The sequence below is a fragment of the Anopheles coustani genome, chromosome 2 (genome assembly GCF_943734705.1).
Source record: "Anopheles coustani chromosome 2, idAnoCousDA_361_x.2, whole genome shotgun sequence".
Taxonomy (NCBI): Eukaryota; Metazoa; Arthropoda; class Insecta; order Diptera; family Culicidae; genus Anopheles; species Anopheles coustani.
In genome coordinates, this window is record NC_071289.1 from 27,998,650 (window position 1) to 28,025,291 (window position 26,642).

General features: G+C 46.3%; 1 protein-coding gene across 4 annotated transcripts; it reads right to left on the minus strand.

The window, feature by feature from the left end:
- Positions 1–27: 27 nt before the first annotated feature.
- Positions 28–25,361, minus strand: LOC131266255 (sodium bicarbonate cotransporter 3). Of its 4 annotated transcripts, XM_058268684.1 has the most exons (15): positions 25,324–25,361; positions 16,707–16,801; positions 15,623–15,766; positions 15,283–15,345; positions 13,484–13,966; positions 13,022–13,210; positions 9,692–9,823; positions 7,357–7,597; positions 6,314–7,277; positions 4,819–5,324; positions 4,439–4,751; positions 4,122–4,367; positions 2,024–2,217; positions 1,837–1,936; positions 28–672 (listed from the first exon to the last, which is right to left on the minus strand). In XM_058268684.1, exons 1-15 carry the CDS (start codon positions 25,359–25,361, stop codon positions 526–528), a joined length of 3,855 nt encoding a protein of 1,284 aa, XP_058124667.1. In that variant the 3' UTR covers positions 28–525. The 4 variants fall into 4 exon arrangements, with proteins under 4 accessions (XP_058124667.1, XP_058124668.1, XP_058124669.1 ...); XM_058268685.1 differs by lacking the exons at positions 15,283–15,345; positions 25,324–25,361 and having other exon boundaries at positions 1,837–1,924; positions 16,707–16,794; XM_058268686.1 differs by lacking the exons at positions 13,022–13,210; positions 25,324–25,361 and having other exon boundaries at positions 1,837–1,924; positions 16,707–16,794.
- Positions 25,362–26,642: the final 1,281 nt, after the last annotated feature.

A 26,642-nucleotide genomic window follows, 5' to 3' on the forward strand; every position in this document is an offset into this window, starting at 1 on the left:
TGTAAATGGAATAGTTATAATGTGGTACTTTATTTTTTTTTAAATTACTTTCACATAACTCCATTCCTGCTACGGGGGACAATTTGGTGGAATATCCAACAGTTTATTTTTTTTCAATTTACTTAAATCCTATAAAAATGCTATGCCTCACAATTGTCGAATGGTGTGTCGGGTTGGTTGCCCACTGAATGTCGTTTGTTGGTTTGTAAATTGTCCACCTTTTAAAAAATCCTTCACCAAAGGGGTATAATGTTAGTAATTTGTCTAGTGGAAATTAGTCTATTTGTGGTTCGGCCACTAATCGACGACGACGGAGGGTGCCTCTTACCCGGGTAAATCTTCTGTTTGTCTTGTATTAGAAGTATAATGCTTCTTCCATTCGGCTCAACAACAACGTTCGGTCGGAGAGATCGATAAGTACATGCATTTTCCTTCGTCAGCCTTTCCTTATACCCTGCACAGTAAACCAACGAGGTTTGTTACCTCGGTTCCCCGCCCCACCTAACCTATTCCTAAAACACTCCTTCACACCCTCGTTTCGGAAGCCCTATCGCCTCCGCATCCCCCCGGGAAAGCGAACGTTCCACCACCGGGATTGCTGCAATTGCTATTGACACCACGACCGTTGCTGCTGCCGGATCGCGAATTCATCCAAAACTCTCGCTTCATTTTCTGCAATAATTGGTTGATGATTGATTGACCAGTTTTAGTAAAACGTACCGTGGCGGTTTTACGGTCGAAGCAGAAATACATAAACGCGCAGTATTACAGTAGCGTCCGGTGACTGTTTCTAAGCCAGTTATTACGAGTGTAACGGCATGGGTAACTATGATGATCGTGTTCAATGGTTAAAGGAAAAATAATAGGGATGATCTATCCAAGCAAGCTACACGTGGCGTGGGCTTCCAGTAGCTGACTGTGGTGAAAGCAATCGATAAAGGTTTTTTTAACTGCCAAGCTACTTTCATGCTATGAGTATGATATTATTTAATTCTTTACTAGGTAAAACATTATTCTCATTAAGACCTATTCTCTTTGAACCGGCAAAATATTGTGTGTAATTGTGCGGGCTCATACATGATGTGCATGCCTTAACGTATCCTTGAAGTAACGACTATTGCATAAAACATTTTCTAGTTGTTTTGGGACGATATTTTAACCGAATTACATAAATCAATTTTAAGTTAGTTAATGTTTTGAACATGGTGTTTTTTTAAACTACCGAAGCTGTAACGTTCACAACAAATGGCCTACTTCTATTCCGTTTTCTCGAGCACATACTACCACTAGCGCAACCAAGCGTGTCCAATGATGCTTTTAGACGTATACTGTCTACTAGCGGTACGCCGCATTCGCCTTCTAACTACGGACCATCCACAGGATGCATTATGCATGTACACTTCCGCCAACCGCGGGACACACATTCGACATACGATAACGATACGACGAGCAGAGAGGGCACAATGGATGGACTCACAACACAACGGGGAGACGTTAGTGTAAGTGCTTGGAGTGGTGGGCTGCAGTGGTTCTGGAAGTCGAGTGGCGAGTGATTCGTGTATCTTCTGTCCATTCTGATGTTGTACTGCGAGCGCGCACGGATACGCCATTGGAGTGTTACTATGTTCCGGAATTTAAGTTTGTTTCTTAGCGCGGGGTTTCTTCACGTGGTTTTTTAAATGTGAGGGGAAAAGTGTGAAAATAGTGCGATCGACATTTCTGTTAGTACTCAACGCACACTGTACTTTGATAACGCACACTCACATACATGCATACACACACACACATACACCCATACTTATGCCAGCGCGTGCAGATCGCGAAAAATGCTTAGACCTGTGTCTTTTTCTGGTGACTTAATTGACGCCCCTGCTCATCCACCTCATCCTCCTCGCGCATAGTGGACAGTCTTTTTTCGTTTTCACTAGTTTTTAATCTGCGAAAGAGTAGTGAAATGTGGAAAAGATTTTTCGCTTTAGAGAACCAAAAACCACAAGGACCTTCCGCACCACCATCGACTTACAATTGTTGCGATAATTTCTGACGATCACCCGACTGCGTGGTCGGTTTTTTCGTGAACAGCACGTTGCAGTCGTTGACCTGCTTCCAGATCGTCGTCCGGTTCACCTCTTCGGATATGTTGATTTTGGCCTTCTCGTTGAGCGTCCCGTTCTCCAGTGGCAGCTGCAGATTGTCGGCGGAATGTTGTCCCGAGTCCTGCAGGGAGGGACGATTTCAACGGAAACGGTGTTCAGATTGCAATGTTCGCAATGGTGGATCTGCTGGGGTCGGGGGTTGACTTGACTTGACCGAAGTCCGAAGTGTGAAGGTTGGTTAGGGCGGGAGTGTAGTTTTACGTTCTGTTTCCACTATGCTTTTCTTTGGGGAAACTTTCGGTGCACTCGGTCAAAGCTGCCATGCAATTAATGGCGGTGGATAGTGTTCAAAAATAGTCGGCAACAAAGCGATAACTTTGCAAGCATAGAGAGAGTTAGAGTCAGAGGTCAGAAAGCATTCGCAATATGCAAACAATAAAATGTAACAAAGTGCATGCACGAATCAAACATTTGTTATCTTCTCCCAAAGAGGAGAAAAGTTCTCGGGAGTCTAGTGATTGGTAACGATGATTTGTGTTCGCTGTGCAGTTAGTAGAGTACGGTTTTCCTGCCAAGAAAAGAAAACAGACAAAGTTAAACGATCAAGCTAGAGAGTGGGACAACGGAAGCATTGAGTAGAATGAATTAATTTTCCTTTGTAGTGTGTTCGGTGCTCGTAACTAACGTAAAAAACATCGAAAAGGTGCCTTAAGTTCTGGAACTGTTTTTCTACATCCCAGAGAAATAGGTGATCACATTATTTATTACTTTGGGCAGTTTAATACTTTGCATTCTAAAATTTAGAATGCAGAAAATGTCTCATAATTATTCACGATGGGGAAAACATTATCGTCCAACTGGTTAGATAGATACATTCAATGTAACTTTAAGGAGCTAATTTACAATCATTAGTAGCGGAATTTTGAAGCCGTTGGTGCAATATAGTTCAACGGGATGGGATATCGTATTTCGGATTACTGTTTAAACTAGAATCTGCATCAGCTTAGTTTAATAGTATGTACATAAAAATAACAACAAAAAAAACCGTGCAACTGCGAGAGATACGTTGTCGATAGGGTAATAGGGGGAAATAAATCAAAATGGAACATAAATTTCAGGTGATGCGGGTTGTTTATTCAGTGTAATGCTTAGCTACTATATTACAGAAATGAACCAAACTAACTAACTTAAATCATAGATCAAATAATTGCATGATATTAAACAGCTTATGGTAGGGTTCGTTGGAAGCGTTAAATGATGCACTGATCATCCGTCGTGTTCGTTTTACGAAATTTTAAAAATCATACTAAAATTAAAAATTGGTGTACCAACGGTATATGTGTATGTGGGACTGTTCGTTTCTTTATTGTTTTCCATTGATGTCCAGATTTTGCGAATTTTTGTTGTAGTTTTTCTTGTTGGTATACTTGTGTTCATGAATTATTAAAAGCATCGTTAGATTTGGTACAAATTGTTAAATGGGAAAATAGGAAATAAAGTTTGCAGAGAGGGAAGCGTTAAAATCGAGGAAAGCCTAGTAGATTTGCGTATAGTAAGAATAAAAGGGGATTTAAAGTGCATAAGTTAATCAAACGTAAGGGCGAGTGCGGGGGGGATAAATCTTAAATACTTATAGCTATGAAGCGATAAAATTAACTAACGGAATGTACTGTTTTACTAGCGTTTCATAACACGCGAATTGCACTAGGAGGAGCACTAAAATACAAGCTGCGTTAGGGGGGGTTACTGAAATACTACCACACTCGGTAACGTTTGAAGCCCGAGGCGTTCCGAACTGGCCAGAGCTAGTGGGTGGAAGCAAAACAAATCGGAAGCTAACAAAGGCGTAACACGTGTCGAGAACACGGGGGAAAGTGGAACGGTCTACTAGCTATCGGGGTTGGTGGTGTTGTTCGATTTGTTCGTCTGTTCGGTCACTTTAGTCACACTGATCGTGGTGACGGGCTGCTGCTGTGCCGGTTTGCCACCGATACAGCAGCCAAGCAGACGTCGATAGAATCCCACCTCGCCATCCTCGAGCTGGTGCAGGTCGTCCGCCCGGGCGCGCTTGGTCATCTCCGGCATGATGTCGTCCAGGATCTTCAGCTCGCGCTTGGTGAAAATGTAGTCGAGCGACTTCCGCACGCCGATCATCACCACCAGCATCAGCGGGAAGAGGATCGAGGTGATCGAGAAGGACTTGATCAGCCACAGGACGACGAAGCAGGCCAGCTGGATGATGGTGAACAGATGGACGCGTCTGATCGGAACCTGTTACACGGGAGGAAAGACAGATGTATAGAAAGGAGAGTCCCTTCACCTCGGTTTGGGGGGGTGTAAACCTGTCGGAGGAACATGTAGTCCGGCTGGTATTTGGCGGGCATGAACATGATCAGCAACCGGTCGAAAAACTGGAGCCCCTTGAGCGCCGAAACGCCCATGTAGAGGAACACGCCGTACAGCACCGGCATGGGAATGTGGGAGAGCAGTGGCGTCAGCAGCACCGAGCAGCCGATCGTCAGGAAGATCAGTATGTGCGTGACACGCTGCTCGCGCACCCCAATAAACTGTGGCTTCTCGCCGGGGGCGGCCGTTTCCGATTCCTTCTTCAGCGAATTGACATGATTAATACTGAGCACGGTGGCAGCAACGAACCTGTCGGCGAGGCGGAATCGGTTAACGGATCACCAAGGGAGTCGTCGTGTATGGGGTGGTAACTCACCATGGCAGGCCCATGACGGTGCAGATCTGTATGAGACAGGACAGCACGAACAGGTCCAGATGGTAGCCACAACCTTTGGTGAGTTTGTGTTCCTTCCTATTGATTATCACAGCCGTTATTTGTTGATCCATGAATATCAGTATGGTGCCGAGCAGGGCGGGCAGGAGCGCCAGGACCGACGACCACATCGGGTTGTCCTCGTGGAACGGCATGATCAGCCAGCCGCGCGTCGGTATCGTGCGCTTGAACTCGTTCGGCACGTCCAGCTTCGGGGTGGCGATGTGCGTGAAGAAGTCGAGCAGCGTCATCGAGAAGATCGCGATCGTGACCGAGAAGTCGCTGATGAACTGGCGCACGACGGCCGGGAAGAACAGTGCGTTCTTGAAGTCCTTCAGGATGACCGAGATGATGTAGGTGCCGAGAAAGAGCACGATCGACATCAGGAAGACGTCCGACACGTACTCCGGCTTGTCGCAATCGGCCCCGACCAGTGTTCCGTTGAGTGTCTAATCGAGGATATTCAATGCATTATTTGGTTATCGTTAAAATATGTAGTTATTTTTTAAAGGTAACTCAACGTATTCACTTTCTAGCGCTCAATTTTTTTTGATTCACGTTAAACATTTTGAAAAATTTAAGTTTAAAACAACTAAAATGCGATCTTTTTTGCTTCGCCACGAGCAAATGGAGTGAAGGAGAGAACGCAAATGGAGTGAAGGAGGTGCGTCAAAGAGAAAAAAAAAACCCCGCTATAAAATATTTAAAAAATATACTATAACAACCGGTTACGGAATTAAAAAATCATCCAACATGATGAAGTTAAAGCGTATTAAAAAGAGCGGTCAAAATGACCACTAAAGACATTCGGGCTATGTCAGTTTGATTCTCGCAACTGGTCGAACAGAAAAGTCTCCATTGTCCTAGATGTAGCTTTGGATTAGCAAGAAAACCATTGAAAACATAATTTTGAAAAGACGAATAATTGAAATTTCATAGCAGTGAAAGTGACCGCTATTTGGATTCTAGTGTGAAGAAGCCCTTAAAGGGAAGCGTGTTTAATGGTTCTACAAATTGTCTGCAATTAATCTCCTTATGCTGAAAAACTTCTTATTTTCGTTAAATTAAACGATTTTCATTTGACGAGCTATAAGAGGGGCTTAACATAATCCTCCCAAAAACCAAAAGCTTAAATAATTGTCCTTTCCCCCAAATCTTTAGACCTTTTTTAATGAATGACCATGTGACATATTCAAATGATTAAATTAAAACAGAATTGAAGCTACATTTGAGCTCAGTAAAATATTAAATTTAGGAACGACTCTCCAAATATCCAACGATCAAAGAAAAATATTTGAAAAATATAGGATACAATTTGCAGAATTTTTAAAAATTATCAAGCTTATTCCGTTTGTTTTTCGAAGAACTAATATTTTCGGGATGACTTACAGAAAGTAAAGGTTCTTTGCACAACAATCAGCGTTTGTACTGTACCAACCTTGCACGTCCGCATACCATACTGCGCCCACTGGTGTACGGCTTCCGGTGTGAGCGATTGACCCGCCGGTGGAAGGCAGGCACAGTCCATCTTCCCGCCGGCCATATTTATCGGGTAGTCCTGCCCAATGTGGAACACGTTCTCGATCGCCTTGTAGATGAAGATCACGGCGATGAGGCAGGCAAAGTTTTCCTCCGTAAACCGCGTGATGTAGCACACGAGCGCGCTCGCATCGACCGCGACCAGAATGACGAGGATGATCGATATCCAGGTGCCGATCCAGAAGCGGAACGTCAAGTAGTCCCAGCCCACCTGCAGGCAGAACTCGTACACGATCGTCTCGAAGACGAGTACGGGCCCGGTCGATCCGAGAATGGTCAGCGGCTGGCCGGAGAAGAACCCGTACCCGATGCCGCACACGAACCCGGACACCAGCGACTCCATCGCGGCAATGTTGTTCCCGGTGGCCGTCCCCAGCAGTCCGCCGAAGGTGATGATCGGCGACAGGCAGGCGAAGTACAGGAAAATCCAAGACGCGACGCACTGCATCGACAGGCCATCCTTGAAGTCGGACAGATAGAACGGGGCCTTGCGCTTCAGATCGTTGACCAACCCTCCGAACAGGCGCCCGGTTCGGGACAGACCCGCCTCCTCGCGTTGCCTCTGCTCCTCCAGCTCCTCGTCGACCTCCTCCTTGGGGTTCTTCTCCGGCGGTCGTTTGCGAACCTCCTGTGACGGTATGGCGGCCGGTGGTTCGATGCGAATCGACGGATCCCACTCCCCGGGCGGGAGGACCGTGACGGCGTCCAGAAACTCGTCAATTCCCGCCAGCAAGTGTTCCCGCTTTTTCGCCCGGTACGCGACTTCGTGGAAAATTTCATCCGACATCAGCGTCGCCATGGCGCGCCCGATCTCGTGGAAGCTGCCATGACTTCCGGGCGGTCCGAGCAGGATAAATATGAACCTGTGTGTGTTGGAGCGGGGGAAGATCGCACCCAGAACGGTGAAAGTTTGGACGGATTAGTTAAACCTCTCGCGCTTACCTCGTCGGAACCGGAACCTCCGTCAGGTCGCCCATCACCGAGGCGGAGTTGAGCCGCAGGAACGCGGACAGCGTTTTGTCGAGAAAGTCCACCTCGCCGACGAGAATGTTGCTCGCCTCGGCACCCGGGGGAATTTTGCGCATAAAGTGTGTGTTGCTCTTATGCTCGCCGTTCTGCAGCTCGCCGGAGCTGGTGTTCCGCGGCATCGACACGCTGCTCGGGCTCTGGCTCATGTGCTCTCCTTTTGGGTGGGCGGGAGGCACATTTCACCGAAAGCAAAAGAACAAAAGACGACAACAAATGTAGAGTAATTTTAACACCAAATCGGCCCCAGTTCCGGCGTCAGCGTCGCCATTTTCATATGCGAGCCAACGGGGAACAGCGCACGGGGACGAGCTTTTCGAGAACTGACGAGAACGAGTTTGGATGTTCGTTCGGTAAAGCGTAGGAATGTTCTGTTTTCCGAGAAAATTGTACAACAGTAGAAAGCTACAGGGGCTAATGTCGCTAGTTGTAAAATATATAGCACACACCAAGAGAGAGAGTAAGAGCACAAAATTCGAACAAAATACCACGAAACTACGGACCGTTCGGGTCGGTATGAGGTCCTATGAAGAATGGAAGCTTTATCCTTTAAGTAGGATGTGTTTAAACTGGAATTACGTGAAACATGCATAAATGTGAGGTGGATGTTAAAATTAAACACTACTACTAGTTATTGTGTTAGGATCTCTAAAACTACTAGAACATTTACTTTTGGTTTAGTGCAGTTGTAAAAAGTGTTAATGTGCTGACTCAATTGATGTTGATTTGTTTGATGTGAGGTAGTGTTACAATCGGTTTTGATCGGTTCAAAACCGGCGAGCTGGAAAACTGAAATCATAAAAACCACAAATGTTGAATTCTCCGACATATTTTACTTAATTTCACAACACGAAACGCTTTACTTGGGATTATACGTGCGGGTATTCATCCCCCTTCCATGTAATGGAAAAAAAATTGGAACAAAAAAATTGGATGTAATTGATAATTGATAAATAATAGCCATTAAGCTTGAAGGTTCTCGTTTGTCTGTCGTTGTTTTATCTTAGTTATGAATGCAAAAGAATCACATTTCTTCTTTGAAATGAGTTTTACTGTCATTAGCAGTCTGACTGTTCCTATGAATAAACATGTTCATATTGAACTAGTTTTCATCAGAAATAGTTTTGTAGATTTTTCCTACTTACATTTTTTTAAATCCAAAAAATTGGAAAATATTTCACACGCTGTCAAAACTAAAAGGAACAAAAAATCAATCAATGTTAGCCCAAGTAATTAACGTAGTAACGCTGGTCATCTCGGTTCGTAATAGAAGCAACCTCTACTCATTCAATTTGGGCTGAAACACATATATTCCCTAGTTATTACGTTACAATTAGCAAACCATTTTGCATCTGTTAGAAACGTTCTGTAAAATCCTTTTCAAAAAAGACTGTCTGAACCATTAAAAAAAGTCAAATTCCTGGAAATAAACCATTTGCGTTTTAAATAACAATCCTTAGCTGCCTTTTGCATCACAACGTGCTTGGTGTGGGGGCAATAATCTGACCCAATTAGAGGCTCACATATGCCGGTACGCATAGTTCTGCCCTGTAAACGATTTCCACCTGTCATACCGAGATATAATGGCAGCCCATCGAACGGTCTGGTGTCGTGTCGGTTCACTAGTCCCGGCAGAAACCGGGTCAGAACAATTTGGCATGGGGAAATTACGGCTGTTCCGGTGCAAACTGGAGGGATGTATTTTTTACACCCCTGTTGCAAAAAAAAACTATTGATTTGTGCTTCAACCCTTGCGGCCATGCGGACTGCGAAGACGGTGGGAGAGGCACGGAATAAACTGTACGATCCTACCAGATGCGGCAGGGATGCAAAAATGCCAGTAACTAACGATGTGCTGACTTGGCCAGGCTAGGATTTTTTATCCTTTCCCCCCCCTTGGAAGCCGGGACGGTCTCAGGTGTTTGTTACTATCTGCAAAGCGGGCCTTGAAAACCCCTCGAGTAAGTGGTTGCGATGGTGATACGGAAATAAAAAACGAAAGTAAAACGAGCGCCAGCTTTTCAATCCATGCTGCTGCTGGATCCTCGAAGGAAACGACTTCTACGTGACGTGTATCTCCCGTTGTGCATGACACTCAGTTGTGCGTGCGTGTGGGTGTGCGGGTCTCTACGAAACGTGCATGGTGTCCTGGGTTTTTTTTTGTTTTCAACAGTTCTTTGCAATCCATGACTACAGGATAGGTGTGTGTGGGGCGTGTGACGATAGAGCGATAGAGAGGGAGTTCATTTACCGGCGGCTTTTCCGGGCACGGTTAAGTGTTTGCTGCCGTTGCTGCCGTTGGCCGATTTGTTGCTGGATGCGTTCTGGTTGCCGCCATTGCTAGCACTATTCGGTGGACTGTTAGTATTCGTTGGGTCCTCAACTGGAAGTAGGATTACGAAGGGAGAGGGAGAGAGTGTTGTGTTTGGTTTTTTGGTTTTGGTTGAATACACAGGTTTTGCGGCAGGCCGAGCACGATTATGGCGAGCTTACGAGCTCTCGAGACGAGGATGAGAGTTAGTTGCAAACTACGTCGTTTGCCATCGAGCACACATCCAACACCAGTACAATAAAATACACATTTTTAAACTGTTCCCTTACGGCTACGGTGAGTACATTAAAAATCGAATGAGACCTTCTACGATGCTCTATGGTTTACTATGTGTGTATGTGATTTCTAATGAATGTTTGCTTTGAAATATGTGCCCTTCAAAATGTCCCGTGTTGTGATTTCACCATCATCTATGTGCTGTTTGTACATCTCACGGATGATTTGGTTTTTGGTAATTTTTCCAACTTCACATTCAACTTCAGGCTACTTGTTTGTTCAACTGAATTATGCTTTTGTGAAACCCACACCTAGGCACGTGCCAAAGTTAACGTGTTCAGTGAACTTTGATGCATGGTACGGAACATAGGTCTTCACTCAATCATGAATCTGTGTTTTGCAAAACTTGCTTGCGGTAGCTTGACTTTTGTACACAAACAATTCGTTGTAATAAAATGCAATACGGCGATGGTTTCAGATGGAAAAACGTTCATGTCAAGTGTGTGAAACGTTTTGATGGCTGTTGGCAGATGGACTCAAATGTTGGTGAATGATGACGATGGCTTGTGCGGTGCAAAACATTACATTGATATAACACCGAGAGTAACAAATTACACCTACATGGTGAATGGTTCATCAAGTGTGACGTAAGAGGGAGTGTGACGAAAAACCAAATGTGAAACAGATGCCGATGACGATGGTGATGGTTTCCTATTTATCACAATGGACCAAAAGGCGGGTGGGGTGCCCTTTTGCCAATGAAATAGTACACCGGATGTGGGGTGAGATGTGAGAAAGAAAGGCAAGGTGACAAATGGTGAGAAACATTTCTGCAACATTCTAAAGTGGCTGCCATCGGCCATCGGTGCTGACTGAGTAGTTATAAGACAGATAGCCAGCTGGTCAGTAGTATGTGATGGCACTCGAGCAGGACTAACAGCTAACAGTCAGTAAGAACACGATTCCAAAGTGGTATTCCACGTAAAAAAAGTGGGAAAGAAAAACACGAAAGAAGGAGTAAGTATCTACCAGTAAAGGAAAATAGAAGAGCACACAGCAGAGACTCGATTGTAAAGGGAGAGTCAAAGAAATCGAACACCAAGAACAGTAGAAAGAACAAGATATACACGGAGAAGAGAAAAGAACGAATTGAAAAAGTAGCTATTTTTGTAAACCTCTTCCAGGGACCGAACTCGTTGAGGCGGCAGCGCCCGAAGCACCGGCATGGAACCAGGTGGTAACTCCAACGGACGGTCCTGCGATGCTTGCACCACCACCACCACCACCACCTGCTCCAGTACCGCTGCCTGCACCGCCATGGGAAGCCGTTGGGGAAATGTCACCTAGCGTTTCCCGCGTGATAAAGGATCGGAAAGAACGGACATGAGGGAAGAAGCTTTATTTACCGTGGCGCACAATGGTGCCGAGGCAATGGCATATTGACGGAAATAAGACACCGACCGTGGAGGCTCGTGCTACCTGCTGCCACCGAGCGGGGAAACGGACAAACACCAAACGGCTAGACACGGGTCGGACGCATAAGGATCGGATGACGCCTCCCCGCTTGCGAGGGATGCAACAAGGTTGAGGCCCTTTCTTCGACTAATCATCATCCATCTTGCCACGTTGCCGCACGTCTACGGCAGCCTAATGATGGACGAGACACCTCACACTCTCTTCCCGCACCTTCCCGCCATAAAATGAGCTTTTCAACGCAACACTTCGTGGCCTGAAAGAGTGGCCTTTAACGAACCACAAATGTTCCACCGGAGAAGATACACTCATTAAAACGGGGTTCTAATTTTCCACCGAAACGATGAAGGTAGACAGCCCGCAATGGACCGGTTCTGTGGAAAGGTGTCAGCTAGCTTTTAACCTAACTGGATACCCGAACACTTTTGAGGTCACACGTGGTAAATGGAGGCGCACGGTGTTTTGTTCGGCGTGTGGGAAAATTGGCACACCGACACGAGTGAGTGATGGAAGTTGCGCTTTGACGTGAGCGACTGGTAAATTTTGGATTTTGCGTAAATATTTACAATTAGCTAACAAAAATTACGTTTATACTCTCTTCCATTCGGGCCATATTTGGTGGTTTGTAGCGCACTTTTTTCCTTAACCATCAATATGTACACAAATTATTATGAAGTGAGAGATATTTAATTTCAATGATGTTTTGCATTTGCGAAATCTATGTTAAGCTATGTTTCTAAACATGTCAATTGGTGTTTGAATACGTTGGTAGTTAAAAAGCCATTTAGAGGTCTTAGGGAGCAAATAATTTTCGCATATTTATGAAACTTTGTTGTAATTCTCTTGATTTTTCCACAGTTGAGAGAAAAAAAGCTTTTAAATAAAATTCTGAGAGCCTCGATCAACACCCAAAACGTATTGAACTAGATATGGAATAATGCTTTCCACAAAAGAAAATATTGAACGAGCTTAATAAAGATTTGAAATAGTTTTGTGATAGCTTAGTTTGATTGGCTTTCGATCAGCTAGCTCTAATCTTAGTTTATTGGATTAAAACTAAGGGAAATAGTCAACTGGAGTTATATCGCACCAGACGAACGTTGGTATAATGATTGAAAAAGTCTCTGGCGCTCGTTTTTAGTGGTAGAAAACTGCTCTAAGTGTTTGTTGCGCTCTACAGTTGGTACAATATGATTCGTTTGATAGTTGATGAACATAAAATACTTTTATTGGATTTGAATTGTTTCCATTTTATCTAGCAATAGATAAGATTATCTCACGTTGGAAATTAATTTCCCATCACCATGTTGTATTTATCCTGAAGCGGGTATTTTTAATAGCTGCGCAACAGTGTTTGTACAGGTATTGGTACGAAAATACTTACAGACACGTTTTTGACATATCAATCGATACAAGCAGTACAATATGGTACAACGTAGGCACGTTCGTGGTTAAGGAGCCTTGTTCCATCTTTAGCCACCACCAAACAGTTGGGAAAACAGAACGAGCGAGCGGAGGAACGGAGGCGCTTTGGGGCGCCAAAAAGGGATGGTTGTGTACCTGTGGGCAGTGCGAGATAGTGACCCCGCTGGTCCTTGCTACCGTACAGCAGGGCCGTATGGGGCGATGGTGCCGACGACGCCGGTTCGTCCTCGTCGTGCATGCCCGACGGTGCCGAAGAAACGACGTGCATAGGGAATGAGTTGGCCGACGCGATGCTGCTTTTGCTGGTGGATGAGCGTGGCATATCTGGAGAGGGCAAGCGTGTGCGTTGACAGACAGTTGATCAATCAATGTTTCGACCCGTAGGCTTCCCGCCCATCTGATCCCCAAAATTCCCAGTGATCGCGTGATGCCGGAGGTTCCTGCTTTCGTTGGGTGCTTTTTTTGTGTCTTGCGGCACTACCCAATCTAATTCCCGATGCAAGTACTAATACACACACACAAAGACACACCCAGGGTGGACAGAGTGACACGGTGACACCGTACCTTCGAATCGTACCCCCGCACCCCCGTACTTACTCTTCGATGACGAGTGGTTCTTGCCGATGTCAGCCAGCGAACGGATGAGCGGAAGCCGGCTCTTCTTGCTGCCGAACTCGTGCTGGTGCTTGTGGCGCTTCAGCAGCGCCTCGATCACCTTCTCCCGCGCCTCCACGGGCAGCATGCCCGAGTTGACCATGTTCTCGCAGGCCAGCTCGGCGATCTGCTCCAGACTGGTCGCCTCCATGTCCAGCATCACGGTACCGTTCAGCAGCAGACTGCGCAGCTCGAACAGCGAGTGCAGCGAGAGGGTGGCCACGTGCGGCTTCGACCACCGGTTGCCGCCCTCCTCGACGTCCTCCTCGAACTTTACCCAGCGGGCCGTCTCCTTCCAGGCCATCTCGTCGCCCTCCTTGACCAGCTCCTCCATCTCCGAGAACAGCGGGTGCGACTCGTGCTGGCCACCGTCGTCGCCGACCTCTCCGCCCAGGATGAACTGGACCCTTTGTGCAGGCGGTGTAACTGGTGTTGGTGGAGGATTTGCGAGAAAGAAGGAAAATTTTTGAATTTCGAAAAAGAAAACCCCCAAACGAAGTAAATAAAACTAATCAGCTAAACCCGCACGCGGGGTTGGACAGGAAGGCTCGAGGAAGCAATCAAAGTTCAACGTAAACAAACGCCACAACCGAACGCCCTGAGTCCGGTTCGGTTCCGTTTGTTTTGCCCAAACTAGCTTCAAACGATACCGAACCGGCCGCCAAGACAAACAATCAGTGTCGGACGCGAACGAATACCGTCAGCCAGTGTTATCATAGGTCCCGGGAGGGGGACTGGCGGGAGTTTGACCGTTATGACAGCCGGTAGCTGGCCGGTTCGGGTGTAATAAGTGTCAAGATGGCTCAGTATAAATTATATTATGTTGTGTGCACTGCGATAGTGGGTGTGTGCTGAGGAGCCGAGGAGTGAAATTGATGGGCGCTGTAATCGTTTCAATTAGGTTTTGGTTTGGCTTCCATTTGATGAAGCTTCCCTCGTGCTGATAGCGACGATAACGGGCGGTTATCTATGGTGTCGAATGAGTGATGACTACTGTCTATTGGCCGAGCTGCCAGTTAGAGACGCGGGTGCAATGGTTTATGATCGTGCAATGGGAATGTGTATAATTTATCGAATCAAGGAGTCATAGGCGATTATAATTTTATTCATAAAACAATAGATATGTTTCAACTTGTTTTAAACAAGCTTGGTAAAGGGGGAAAATTAGGAGTGATGCATCTGTTGGGTTCAATAACTTGCATAACAAAATAATTATTTAGTGGCAATGTCTCACATTTAATGGAAAATATGTGTTTTGGTGTTATGATGGTGAATTGTACTTTTCAACATGGAATTGTGCGTTGTGCGTGAACAGTAGAATTATGGTTGCAAAAACATGAGAAAGTTATTTATTAGAATAAATTCGTCTTTTGGTCAATCTTGAGAAAATTGCTACTGAGACTAGTCAATAAAGTTATGCAAAAAATAAGATAAAATTTATAGCTGAATTTGTAATTTTGTGTGATGACACAGTAAAAATTACTTTGTGGCAATGTCTTGGTATAGAAATGGTTTAAAATATACATATCGCTTCCATTTTATTTCCCACTACCTCTTTATAAATGAAATACATAGAGAAAGAGGAAAAAGATTCAAATATAGTAAAAAAACTGTAAAAATTATCTTATTTTAAAACCGCAAAGAGTGTTGCTAAAAATATTTCAAATAATACATCCGGCCATGCAAAATGAAAAACTATTTTTTAATATGCAAGCGAAACACAGAAAAACACACTATCTTACAAGATTCGCCATCATCAACGATGCTGATTCTTCGTTGTGTGACGATGTGCGGTTTCGGAACAACTATACAGCGATACGACAGAAGTCAGAAGGTTTGTAGAAGGTGGCATTACGGGAAGAAGATAGCAGAAACAGTTAGGAGGTGATATGAATTGTTGCTAAACCAACCGTGGAGAGGAGAATTTTTAAAATAAAATGAAGGTAATTTTGTGTCAATTCCGATACTTGTAACTAATATTGCAATTTAATTTCCAATAGAAGCCCACACATGAAATCGAATCGAATCATCAGAACAGAAGAGCAGGAGTTTTAAATTACATTCCGGAAAATGTTCCCTTACCAGGACGATCGGATTCCGATCCGGCGCTGTTTTTGTCGCCATTGTCGCGGCCCGGCTGGTGGTGCTTGTGGCGGCGTCGCTGTGAGTGTCGCCTAGAGGAGCCCGGAATGTGCACGCCAACGAAAACGGTGTGTGCTCGGTGACCTGAAAGGATTGGAATAGGAAAAAAAAAAATAGATTGACGAGGCGTTAATTATTACCACCCTACCGATGCTGACCCCCACGTTCCATGTTTTGGTCCCTAGAAATTGTCCATCAATTAAAAGCTCCAAACATTATTTGCATACAGCTGCCCTGCCTCTACGGGCAGTTTTCCTCCTATTAAACGGGGCTCTGCGATAACCTTTGTGCCGGTGGCCATCGGCTAAATCACTCGACATTATTCATGGACTTGTTGAACGGGGTGTCTCGTGTTTTTCCACCAGGCGAGTGTGGTTCATTGAACGACATCCTCGTGGGCGAAAGTAGGTTGGGCATGGGGAAGTTTCCACCTCGTGTCAACCAGGTTGCACACGCGCCCGCTCTCGACGTCCAATCATTTCGCCATCGTTGCTGTCACCAGTTGCTGCACACATTTCGCTTTCGATAAATTTAACAATTATCAAGCTCTCAATCCACCATGGAGATGTTTGCCGAGGGCTCAAAGGGACGATGGGGGATGGGCATGTGTGCTGCCGTCGCACTTCTGCGCGTGTTAGGTAACAACAATCATACAGGCACTGTGAAAAGCTCCGTTCAAACAACTCGGGCGGGCTTTTTTTTATACCCCCTCGAGAAACGGCGGGAAACGTTTTTAATTCACCCGTTCGAGAGATGCGTTTTCCCATCCAATAATGCCGCACGCACCGCATGTTTCTCTGACGCATTGGCCGCATTCCAGCTACGCAAATACGCACCGAAACATCACTATCATTGCACGTTGAGATCATGGCACGTGTGCAAAATATGTTTTAATGGATTCTCGTTCGAAGAAACGACCCACAACACCCCCTTTTCCCTGCGCAAGGGCTTCCCGGTTGGCGTGTTTTGATCACATTTTAACTCGATTAGAATGGGCCGTTTGTGTGCCACGATTAACACCTACCTTCGAAATCCTGGTCGGCCGGAAAGGCTCGATTTTTGAGCCTCGGATCGATCGGTGCCTCCTCGTCGACCCCGCCGTGATCCATCATCCAGGGCCTGGAAGGAAATTTGTACGGTAGAGAGAGAGAAAGAGAGAGAGCAATGAATGATGTGTTAATTTGACTAAACCTCATTAACTTGTTGGCAAAATAAAAATCCGAAAATCACATGATGGAAATTAGAGCCCATTTTAAAATGGCAAAGCTGCGTTAGCTACCAAAAAATCGTCGCCTACTTCCTGCTGGGACCATCTGTCACGTGGGTTTGTGGAGGGGAAAAAAAACCACGACTCTGTTTACCGTCCGATGGTTAGAGTGCTGAATCACGAGAACCGGTGAACAATCGCGCATCTGGAACAATATCGCCGGTCCAGAAATGATCGTAATTTGTGCTATCATTAGCTCACTTTAGAGCGCTAATGTGATCAACATGCCGTCCGCCGCGGGCTGCGCAGAAGCGGCTCCAACGAGCCCGAGTTGAAGACCGTTATGTTTTATACCTCTGAAATTAGCCTGACCGCTCGTCGGCGGCACCGGTTGACTACTGTTTGTCCGGTTTGTATTTACCGGGCCCTTCAGCTACCAATTTCCAGCCTTTGCCACCTGCTTTAAATGTTTGTCGATCGAACTGGAAAAGCTCGTCTGTAGGAAGCGAGGGGAATTCACAACGATTGAAGGTGGTTCGGTTCGGACTGGACGCTGTTGTGGTGGAGAACAATCTGATAAGAACTACTTCCGCTCATTGTGGCAACATACTCGGCGCGGGCTCCATGTGACAAGTGACGGCATCCTCTCTGAGTCAATTAATAAAGATCCGGCAGTCGTGCGAGGTTTCTTACTCTGGGATGGCATAGATAAAATGCTCATGAAGTAGTGTACATGACGGAATGGGAAGAGAAATTCCACTAACTATATAATTACTGGCCATTAATGGTGTGAGCTTGGGCGTGTCGTTTTTTTTTCTTTTTTCCCTCACAATTTGAATCACTCATCGAGTTATTAGCACTTTCCATCGACATAATTATGTGTATCTTCATTTGGAGACCTCGCTGGCAATTACAGTCGGCAACTGATAAGACGGGTTGCATTGGAAAAGCTAAAATTGTAGCAGCTTTATTTAAGATAAATAAACAGTCCACGCAATATTTGAATTTGATTCGATTGTTTTTTCATCAGGGCTTGTGATTCCTGTATCAAATGTAACTAAATCATAAATCTTGAAGGCCAGCCTCACTCAATAGCATTAAAGTTGTGTCATTCCGATTCAGATTCATGAATCTGAATGATCATTTGCATCGATTTCGAGATTCATAAATCTTTCAATGAGCGATTCATGAATCCCAAAGAACGGAAAAGTAGAACCCAAAAACTGGGTAGACAGACACCCTTTTTGTAATTTTTTAGTCCCTTGATGCAATCATGAAAATTCGTGAAAGATCCATGAAAGATTCGTAAAGATTCATAAAGGTTTCAAAATATTCATAAATGTTTCAAAATTCGAATCTTTAAACATGCGTGAACCTATCTGAATGAATCTTAGGTGAAAAATTCATATGAAAAAATCTCCCCTAAAGATTCATAAGGCACAGCACTAACATTACACCACACAGCATCTATTACACCAATCTCGGGCTTACATTTACATACATTTTGCCGGAAACAATTACTAGTTGCCGATGCAGCAATCTTTTCTGAACGTTGCCCATCTTTCCATTCCGTTGACACCAGAAGTCGATAAGATCTCACACGGTGGGAAAAACGGTTTTCAACGTGGAACAATAAGCTTTCGGTGTGTCCTTCCCACCCCTTCGAAGTTTTCCATCGGAAGCTATCATGTACTTGCACTTGCATACTGGATCTGATCGGGGCGAAGTAGCGAAGGTCGGTGTGTTGCAAAACAAACGGGGCAATAGTTCACCTTCCAGCGCGCGATAAGGTGGTGAGACATTGGCTGGGATCTGTATCAATACCGTCGCCCATAAATCAACCCACCATCGTGCGAGGGTAAGATTGATGTGATAAAATATTAATGCAAATATCGGTTCGCCAATGTCCGGAATGCATTTCCACCACGCTGCGTGCCGGAGCCCTACTCTTGCGAAGGTTCATAAATAATGGTGACGGGAGTTGACGAGGAATTCTTTGAAATGATATGTTTTAATACACTATGCAAATATTCACGAATTATTTATTTACACTGCAGTACACCAACCTCCTGCCCCTGCTGGGGGTAAAGTTTTACGAACTTGTTTATTAAAATCGACGCACAAACAACTCGTGGCTCGTGCTCTTGTTTCCAGCCCGACCGGCTCCACCACATTTTCTTCTTATCGCCCGGGGCTGCATTCTGGAGTGAATAATTCCGGCGTCATAATGATGGGCTGTAATTTACATGCTTGCAGTCGGATTACCTCTCACCGGTCGGTGGCTGACCGATAGCGGGGTGGTAACAGGTGGGTTCGCTACCATTTGCGAAACCTACCAGAACGGGGGGTTTGTGCTCCATCAGGCGTCAGCCTCCGAGTGGTCTCCTACTCGTATGTTTCAAGGGAACCTGGCGAAGTACTATAAAAAGTAATACACGTTCCCGCTTTGTTGTACTACCTTCAGCAAACAAACATCCTGAGTTTGCTCTATGCAATAGGGTAATGTTTGCGGGGTTGTAAAGCAGACAAATAAACATAGCGCAAATGATGGGGCTCCGGGCGGATACAAGAGTGGAGATTCACACCTGGTAGTAATCAGTACCAGATTTGTAGTACGGCTCAAACAATAAAAAGAGCTACATGTTCGGAGCAGCAAATTGAAAAAGAAAATCCTTGCCCTGAAACCGTCGAGATATCAGCAAGTTGAGATCCAATCGTTCTGAGATTTAATAACCCCAGTTTACAACCTTCAATCAACGAGTGCTGGATTGGTCAAAAAGATCCAATTAGTGGCGCACTACACAGGCATGTGTTGGCGCAACGAATGGCCACTGTGATTCCCACTGCGAGAACCTTTACGATCGATAAGCCATCGCTGATAACCGAAGCGGGCCGGCCTCTTTACGACGGGTCAATGTAATCCCGCGGGCCCGGTTGTAATCTGAGCTATATTTGCGCGCGATCTTGATACCGAGACCTATCAGGTGCCCATCTCGTCGGGCACGGACTGTGCCCCGTCCGATTAAAGGGACGATTTACGATCGAGAGACGTACGGCGAACAGGCGCCAATGATCGGCCCGAACGTGTTGGAATGTGAGATTCCGAGAAGCAGCTGAATACGTGCAGCACACACATCGATCTGTTAGACTATCAAGGGCTGGAGCCCACCAGCTGTTGCTACCTTTCCGTCAGCTCCATCGATTCCCGTTTCTTCATCGCGTCGAGGTCACTTTTTCCCCCGGCAAAATACTGATAATCCGTCTACACTGGGCACACTCGATAACGTTCGTTTTGGAAGCTGCTGCACTGCACTTGTGATGACTCTTGCGGATCGAGTCCTGAGGTGGTCTGTCAGTATGACTGGTGGCCTACCCTAGCCCACAACACTGCACACTTCCATCGCTGCCCGAGGCTCTCGACGACTGATTGTGGACTTCCGCGGGACGTCGTGAAGAGCCGGTTTGTCACACCCGGTGCTGCTGGGTTGACAGCGCACTACCGATTGTCACCACCCTGCGGGGACCTTAGGTTCCCTGCACGTTCATTGTGCCTCGCGGGAGACAAACACAAAGAGACGTAACGACAGATAGACAGAGCACGCGCACGTGAGAGAGAGAGATACGGCGCCCGATGGTTGATATTATAAATCGCTTAAGGCTTTATGACTGTTCAGACAGCTTCTGCACTTCCGCAGAGAGAGAGCCGTGGACACTGGACCTAACTTTGCGCACTGCGTGTACGTGTCAGATGCTCAACTCTACCGACTTCTTATCACCGGGTAGGCCATCGAATTCCGCTAGTTTGACCGCAATAGCGTAGCGTTGTTCTCGATGACACTAGACAAATTCCGGCAGCTTCAGGATAACGCGGGTCTCTGGCGAGTAAACACAAACAAACACACGCGTTGACTCCGGGCCAGATCCGTCTCGGTCGGGGTTTGCGCGCGAACTGTGTGAGGCATCCATCCACCCTCGTGGGGCGGGAATCGCGGAACGAGAACGCGAGAGTAGCTTTATGAGCATACGACATGTCATCGGGCTGGCATTGCGTGTGCCGCCCTTATCAGCACCGTGGTGGTGGTGGTGGGGTAGACGGAATTCTACCGCCGGGGACCGATTAGCCCTAAGGGGTTTGATTAGCGAAGATGGCACACAACACAGCGGCACCAAAGATCAGGCTTCGCTAGCCTCTAATCATAGCTTGTAAAGTGCGTCCCAACGCATGTATTTGATGCCTAATAGTGGCAACTATCGACGTCGTAAAATAGATTGAGATAGTGTGAGTTTAATTCCCGGTTACCTCCGGCAGTTCCGTTTGCATGGATCGTGCGAATGATCGCCCTGAATCGCTGGAGTACTGGAAAGACCTCGAGTGGCGCCATTCTTCTGCTCGATTGTTCACTTTGGGAACGGCCATCGGGTGTGTTACCGGCCTCTACGCGTCATACCTTGTGAAGGTTACGTGTGTCGGATTTGCTCCACGCAATCCAGTTCGAACGGGATCCATCCAGATATGCAAAAGGGCCCCATATCCAAACGGGTATTTCGGTGGACCCCCCCCTCGTTTTTGGATGTTTCGAATTTTTATACCAATTTTGCATTTGGGGTCGGAGGCATGTGCGCCAACACACGAAAGTAATTCTCATTTCCAGAAAACGTGTTTCATGGGTTGAAAACAAACTTTTTCGTAAAACCTGTTCCACGCGGGCGCTCCATTCCGGTCGGGCATGTGTACGTCAATGCCATTTGGGTTATGCTGTAGGACCGTGGGAGAAGGTGGTTGGGTTGAAGTGTAGATTAGCCCGGGGATTTTTCTGCAGGGTAGCATGTGCTGGAACTTCAATTAAACTTTCAATCGAACCGGTATTTCATGTGCAAGCGGTTAACCTTTCCTTTACCTGCATTGGAAAGCCGTGTTTAATCGAAAGCATGAACAAATGTCTTCTGTTTCCGGTGGACCTTGCTCTAGTTCGTAGGCGATTGTGACGTGCTTCAAGTCCCCGAATGTGGGTCACACTTGAAGTGGGATGGAACCAAAGAACAAACAACTCTACTTACAGTCGGAAGCCTCCTACAATCTAACTCTTTCGTTCAGACGCGGTGCAGTTGCAGCAAGAACATAGTTCTTTTCGTCAGGGGACATGGAACAGGGGTGAATGGCTTGGCGTGAACCGTTCGCGTACCGCCATTCACCGATTGCGCGACAGTTTACAATATACTAACACACGCAAGAACACAAAGACACATTATGTGTCCGTCGGCGGTTTCGCGGTTTCCTACGAACATTGATAAAGCACAAGCAAAGAATCGCGTTCGGCGAACACAAAATCCGCCTCACGATTGGTGTTTCTGTGGTTTTGATTTCCTTCGATTATCTCTAGGCTGGATTCTATCGAACAGTACCATCCCTTCCCTCGTGGTTACGGGACGTTGGTGTGGGTCCCCCTCAACGGGTCCTATTTGCATCTTACGCCTGAATAACGCGCCCGTTTAAATCGGAGTGGTATGAAAAAACCTCAACCCAAGAGGCAGATGTTAAAAAGAAGTATTTATACACATGGCGCCAGCGTGACTCCGATGCGCTCCCGAGCCGTTTCCGTGTCGACGTTCCCCCCCCCCAAGCCGGCTTCCAGTTGATAGAGCATTGCGATGTTTTTGTTCTGTTTTGTTTCTGCTGGTTCACTGACCTACGAGAACACGATGTCCGGATACGGGGGGTCGGGGGATGTATGAAAATAAAGTGTACAAATTGCGGATTGTTCTGGGATGGAGTTTCACTTTTATTGGCGTCGGAGTAGCTAGACAAGTTTAAGAATAATCTTTTACGTCTGGTTGGCTTCAATTTGGTCTCCCCTGGGTAAAAGTTTGTATGGAACGGTGTTTGAAATGAGCCAACCGTTGTTTTGCGTTTAACATTTCATCCGTAAGACTGGCATTCGGCCAAACGTTTCCTTTATGACCGCCGACGGTCTCAGAACGGTTGGCTTCAACGTTCAACAGGTTCCACGAGAGTCACCGGTTGTCTAAAACCCACCCCGGACAGGGTTTGAAGTATGCTTCATCAGCTCCCCGAAGCCCTAAGGGCAAGAACTTCGAGCAGCTCTAACCTACCTACGCCAAAGCTGTATGACTAATGCCACAGAGTCAAGCCCCGGCCTGTTATGGGCTCAAAAGTCTGAGAAGTCTGGTCCGGAATGCAAATCAGTAGTCGTCCGACTGGACCGCACATGCATGAGTTTGCTGGTGGTGTGAGTGATTCCATCGTTGTGGTAGCAGTCGATCGCCCTTTCCGCAGTGGCAACTATCTTGGAGCTTGTTCTTCGAATGTTTTCCTGTAGCGCCGTTGTTTGGAACAAACGAATACAATGTCCCAAACTGATAAGCAGTGCTGGTGGTTTTTGGTGTTCAGCATAAAATGAACAGTCGATAGACCCATGAGGTAGTACACTGAATGGGTCGCTTTCTTCAACCCGATCGAATCGAAATGCGTTGTGTAGCTGGTTGTGTTCCAGTGCACTATACTTTAGTGCAGCCTCAAGTGCTCACTTAATTAGGTTAGCGAGGTTGAACGCTGGCGCAGAATAATAAGCAGTCTTTGATTAGTTCTCGAGAGGAGCCGAGGGTGCTGTGCAAGGGTGACCTGTTTTGACGTCCGTGGTTGGCGTTATTTGCTCATTATTCACCACCGTTTGGTGTCACCAATCAGTGGATTGGAAAATAAACATTTATGACCCTGCGTGCCTGCGCCTGTGTGCGCTGCGTTCGCATGCGGGACCCGGCACCCCATCATCAAAGTCAATCGTTTAACGTTTAATGTGATGCGCTCTCAGGGCCCCGGAGCTCATTAGCGGACGAGCTATCGCGCCTACACGAGAGGCGGTTTCTTTTTAAACGGAATCCAAGAGGAATCGATGGTACACACGCCACGCTTTGTTCCACCCGCCCTTCTTTCTCTCCATCTCCTCCGTCGGGACCGTCGACTGGGACACTTTCCCCTGGGGTTTCCTTTCCAAACTAACCCCACCCTGGCCGGGCAGGGGGTGGTTGATCGTGCTGCAAGAAATTGCGATCGCCCGCGTTCATGGTCAGCGATCATCGTCCGCCTTGCCCTGACCATGGCCAACATGGAGACGACGTACGACGCGTGAGAGCGCGATTGCTCATCGGAGCGCTGCATGCAGTTTCATTGAGATACGTTTCTTTACCCCACCCCCTCTCTCTCTCTCCCTCCGCCAGGGTCGGAAATCGGAATCCATCAACATCTCTCCCACCCTCGGGTGTTTTCGTTGCGATGCACTTGCGTGCACTTTCCGATTGCAGCTTCAAGATCTTGATCTTTCACAACGACCGTCACCTGAATCGCCGTCACCGGGATGAGGACGATGCGCCCGTCATTGCGAATACCGACACGCGGTTTCAGTTTTGTTTAGTCTATGAATGCGGGCAGTGCTCTTAGCTTCCTGGCCGAGCGGCCTGAAGGCATTGCACGGAAAGATATATATTTTCTCCTTCGCTTGAAGACGATTCCCACTTGAAGAGCTCCAAACGGAAACGCAGTCCGTCCGATGGAACGATTTTTGTTGGCACCAAAAGTGCCGTTTTGATTTCCTTTCCTTCTTTTGGATTTTAAACTCCACTTCTATCGAACCAAACCGCCTTGACCGCGCAGTTGATGGAAATCGGTGCGCACTTGCAGTAGAGGGCAACTGTGTGTTTATGGCAAAAAATAAGCCAGTCGTTAAGATGAGGCTCTTATTGATATTGAGTGATTTAGATTTGATGGATAATCTTTAATGGATAATCATAAAAATGGTTGATGGACGGGTTACGTTTGCCTTGAAGCTCTCAAAATTGAAAAAGGATTCGTTGATAATTTTTAATATTGTTTACTCTTGGATTTTTTGCTTCTCTCACCGAAAAGCGTTATTTTTAATTTGGATAATAACCATGAATTAAATATGAAGGATGCGAAACATTGCCCGGGGCTTCAAGGCTAATGAATAAATCGCAAAGATTGTAGATAACCCATCCCGACGGATAAGAGAAGTTAGAGGCGCTTAATTTCCAATTATGGTCTATAAAACCCCTTCTGAAGACATCGGTCGCTTTTCATCGGAAAGCTTCTTGCGGGGTAAATCCTTCCTGGAACGAGCGAAATCTCGACAGCACGAAAGCCCTTCCTCAACATCATGCAAACAAAGGAGAGTGAACTAATGGAGGTTCAGATATGAAACCCCCAGCGGGTGAGAGTGGTCAGGATTTTGCGGAGAATCTGCTTGGACCGATAAATATTGATAAGCGTGTTCCGTTTATCGCATGAAAACGGAGTTTTTGACCTTCCAACCGGTTCAACTTCTTCCCCGGAAGGAACTGCACATACACTAGTCAACACACAGTCCGTGCGTACAAGACACACTTCCGGTCTCCTACTTACCGCTGCGACCGATAGCGACGATTAGATTTGTCCTTCATGTTTACGATTCAGCTATTCCTTGCGGCGAACGAAACAAACCGACCCCAAACCGACACGGATGTGGGAAAATGGAGGAAAAACGGGTACCGATGTCGAAGGTGGTAACCTTTAATCCTCCCCCTTGTGCACTCTGTCCACAAGCTCGCCGTTCACGTCTCAATCAGTGAAAACATTCACTTTACGGCTATTTCGACATAAAGCTGAATCCTGCCCGGAGCGACGGTGGAAAGGGATAAAGGAAAATCCACCAAACAACCGGAAGCCTCCCGGATGTGGTCAGTGTAATTCGCAGAACACACCGAGTTGAGTTGATGCTAGCGATTTGTTATATCCTTCCTTGATTATAATTGAAGACAGCGCGGGGGAAGACAGCCCCAACCGTGACGGTGGTTTGTAATACTTTTTTTCTAAGCTTTTCTCAAACACGAGCACAATCAGGTTATCACTATCATTACTGAAGCATGTCTCGGAAGCCTCCGGTTCCGTTCGCCGGGGGTAGGTCCGCCTTTGTACCATTCACTTTGAAGCTTTTCTTTTGCGATATGACTTTGATTCGGCCATAAAACGATATTCAGCTTTCAACAAACGACGATCGATCGTTGGAAACAGCCATGTGGGGGAGTCGGTTTTCAAACGCACTTGTAATGCAAATAGGCTTTTTCACTTTCTAACTACTTTCACTCAACGCGGCTAAAAGGTTTCCGACGTTGAATTCTTATTTTTTTAATTTTTTTCATACAAACGAAAGTGCGGTTTTGTTAAAACAAGCAATCGAATTTTATTCACAGTTCTCATACACCCACAAATCAGATCAAACGCTGACTAAGTAACACGATTGAAACACTTGAGGCGATACCGACCCTTCGACTATGCGTTCGACTACGTCTGGTTGGATTCTAACACCCCCTCTTTGTTGCCAACCCTCAAACGTCGAACGGGAATTTTCTATCCTCTTTCACCCGGAACAAAGACAAAGTCTTCACTACATAAGACGGGTGGTATGCAATATGAAGACAAACGGTCGCGTTTGTCGTACTGACGCCGTCGTGATGCCCTTTTTTATCCGAAGGGTAAAGAGTAACGCTTCCGTCACCGCCGCTGAGGCACTGGTTTTTCCGAGCTCGCAAACATTGCCAATGCCCAGCGTTGAAAAGAGATTTTCCCGTTTGCTGCAGAACCGGTTCTAGTCGGAAGCTACCACAGATCACGAACGCCACGCAAAATCACTCCAGCTAAAGGCACAGGTGGGGTAGACACAACAAAAGCGACGGTGAAAAATG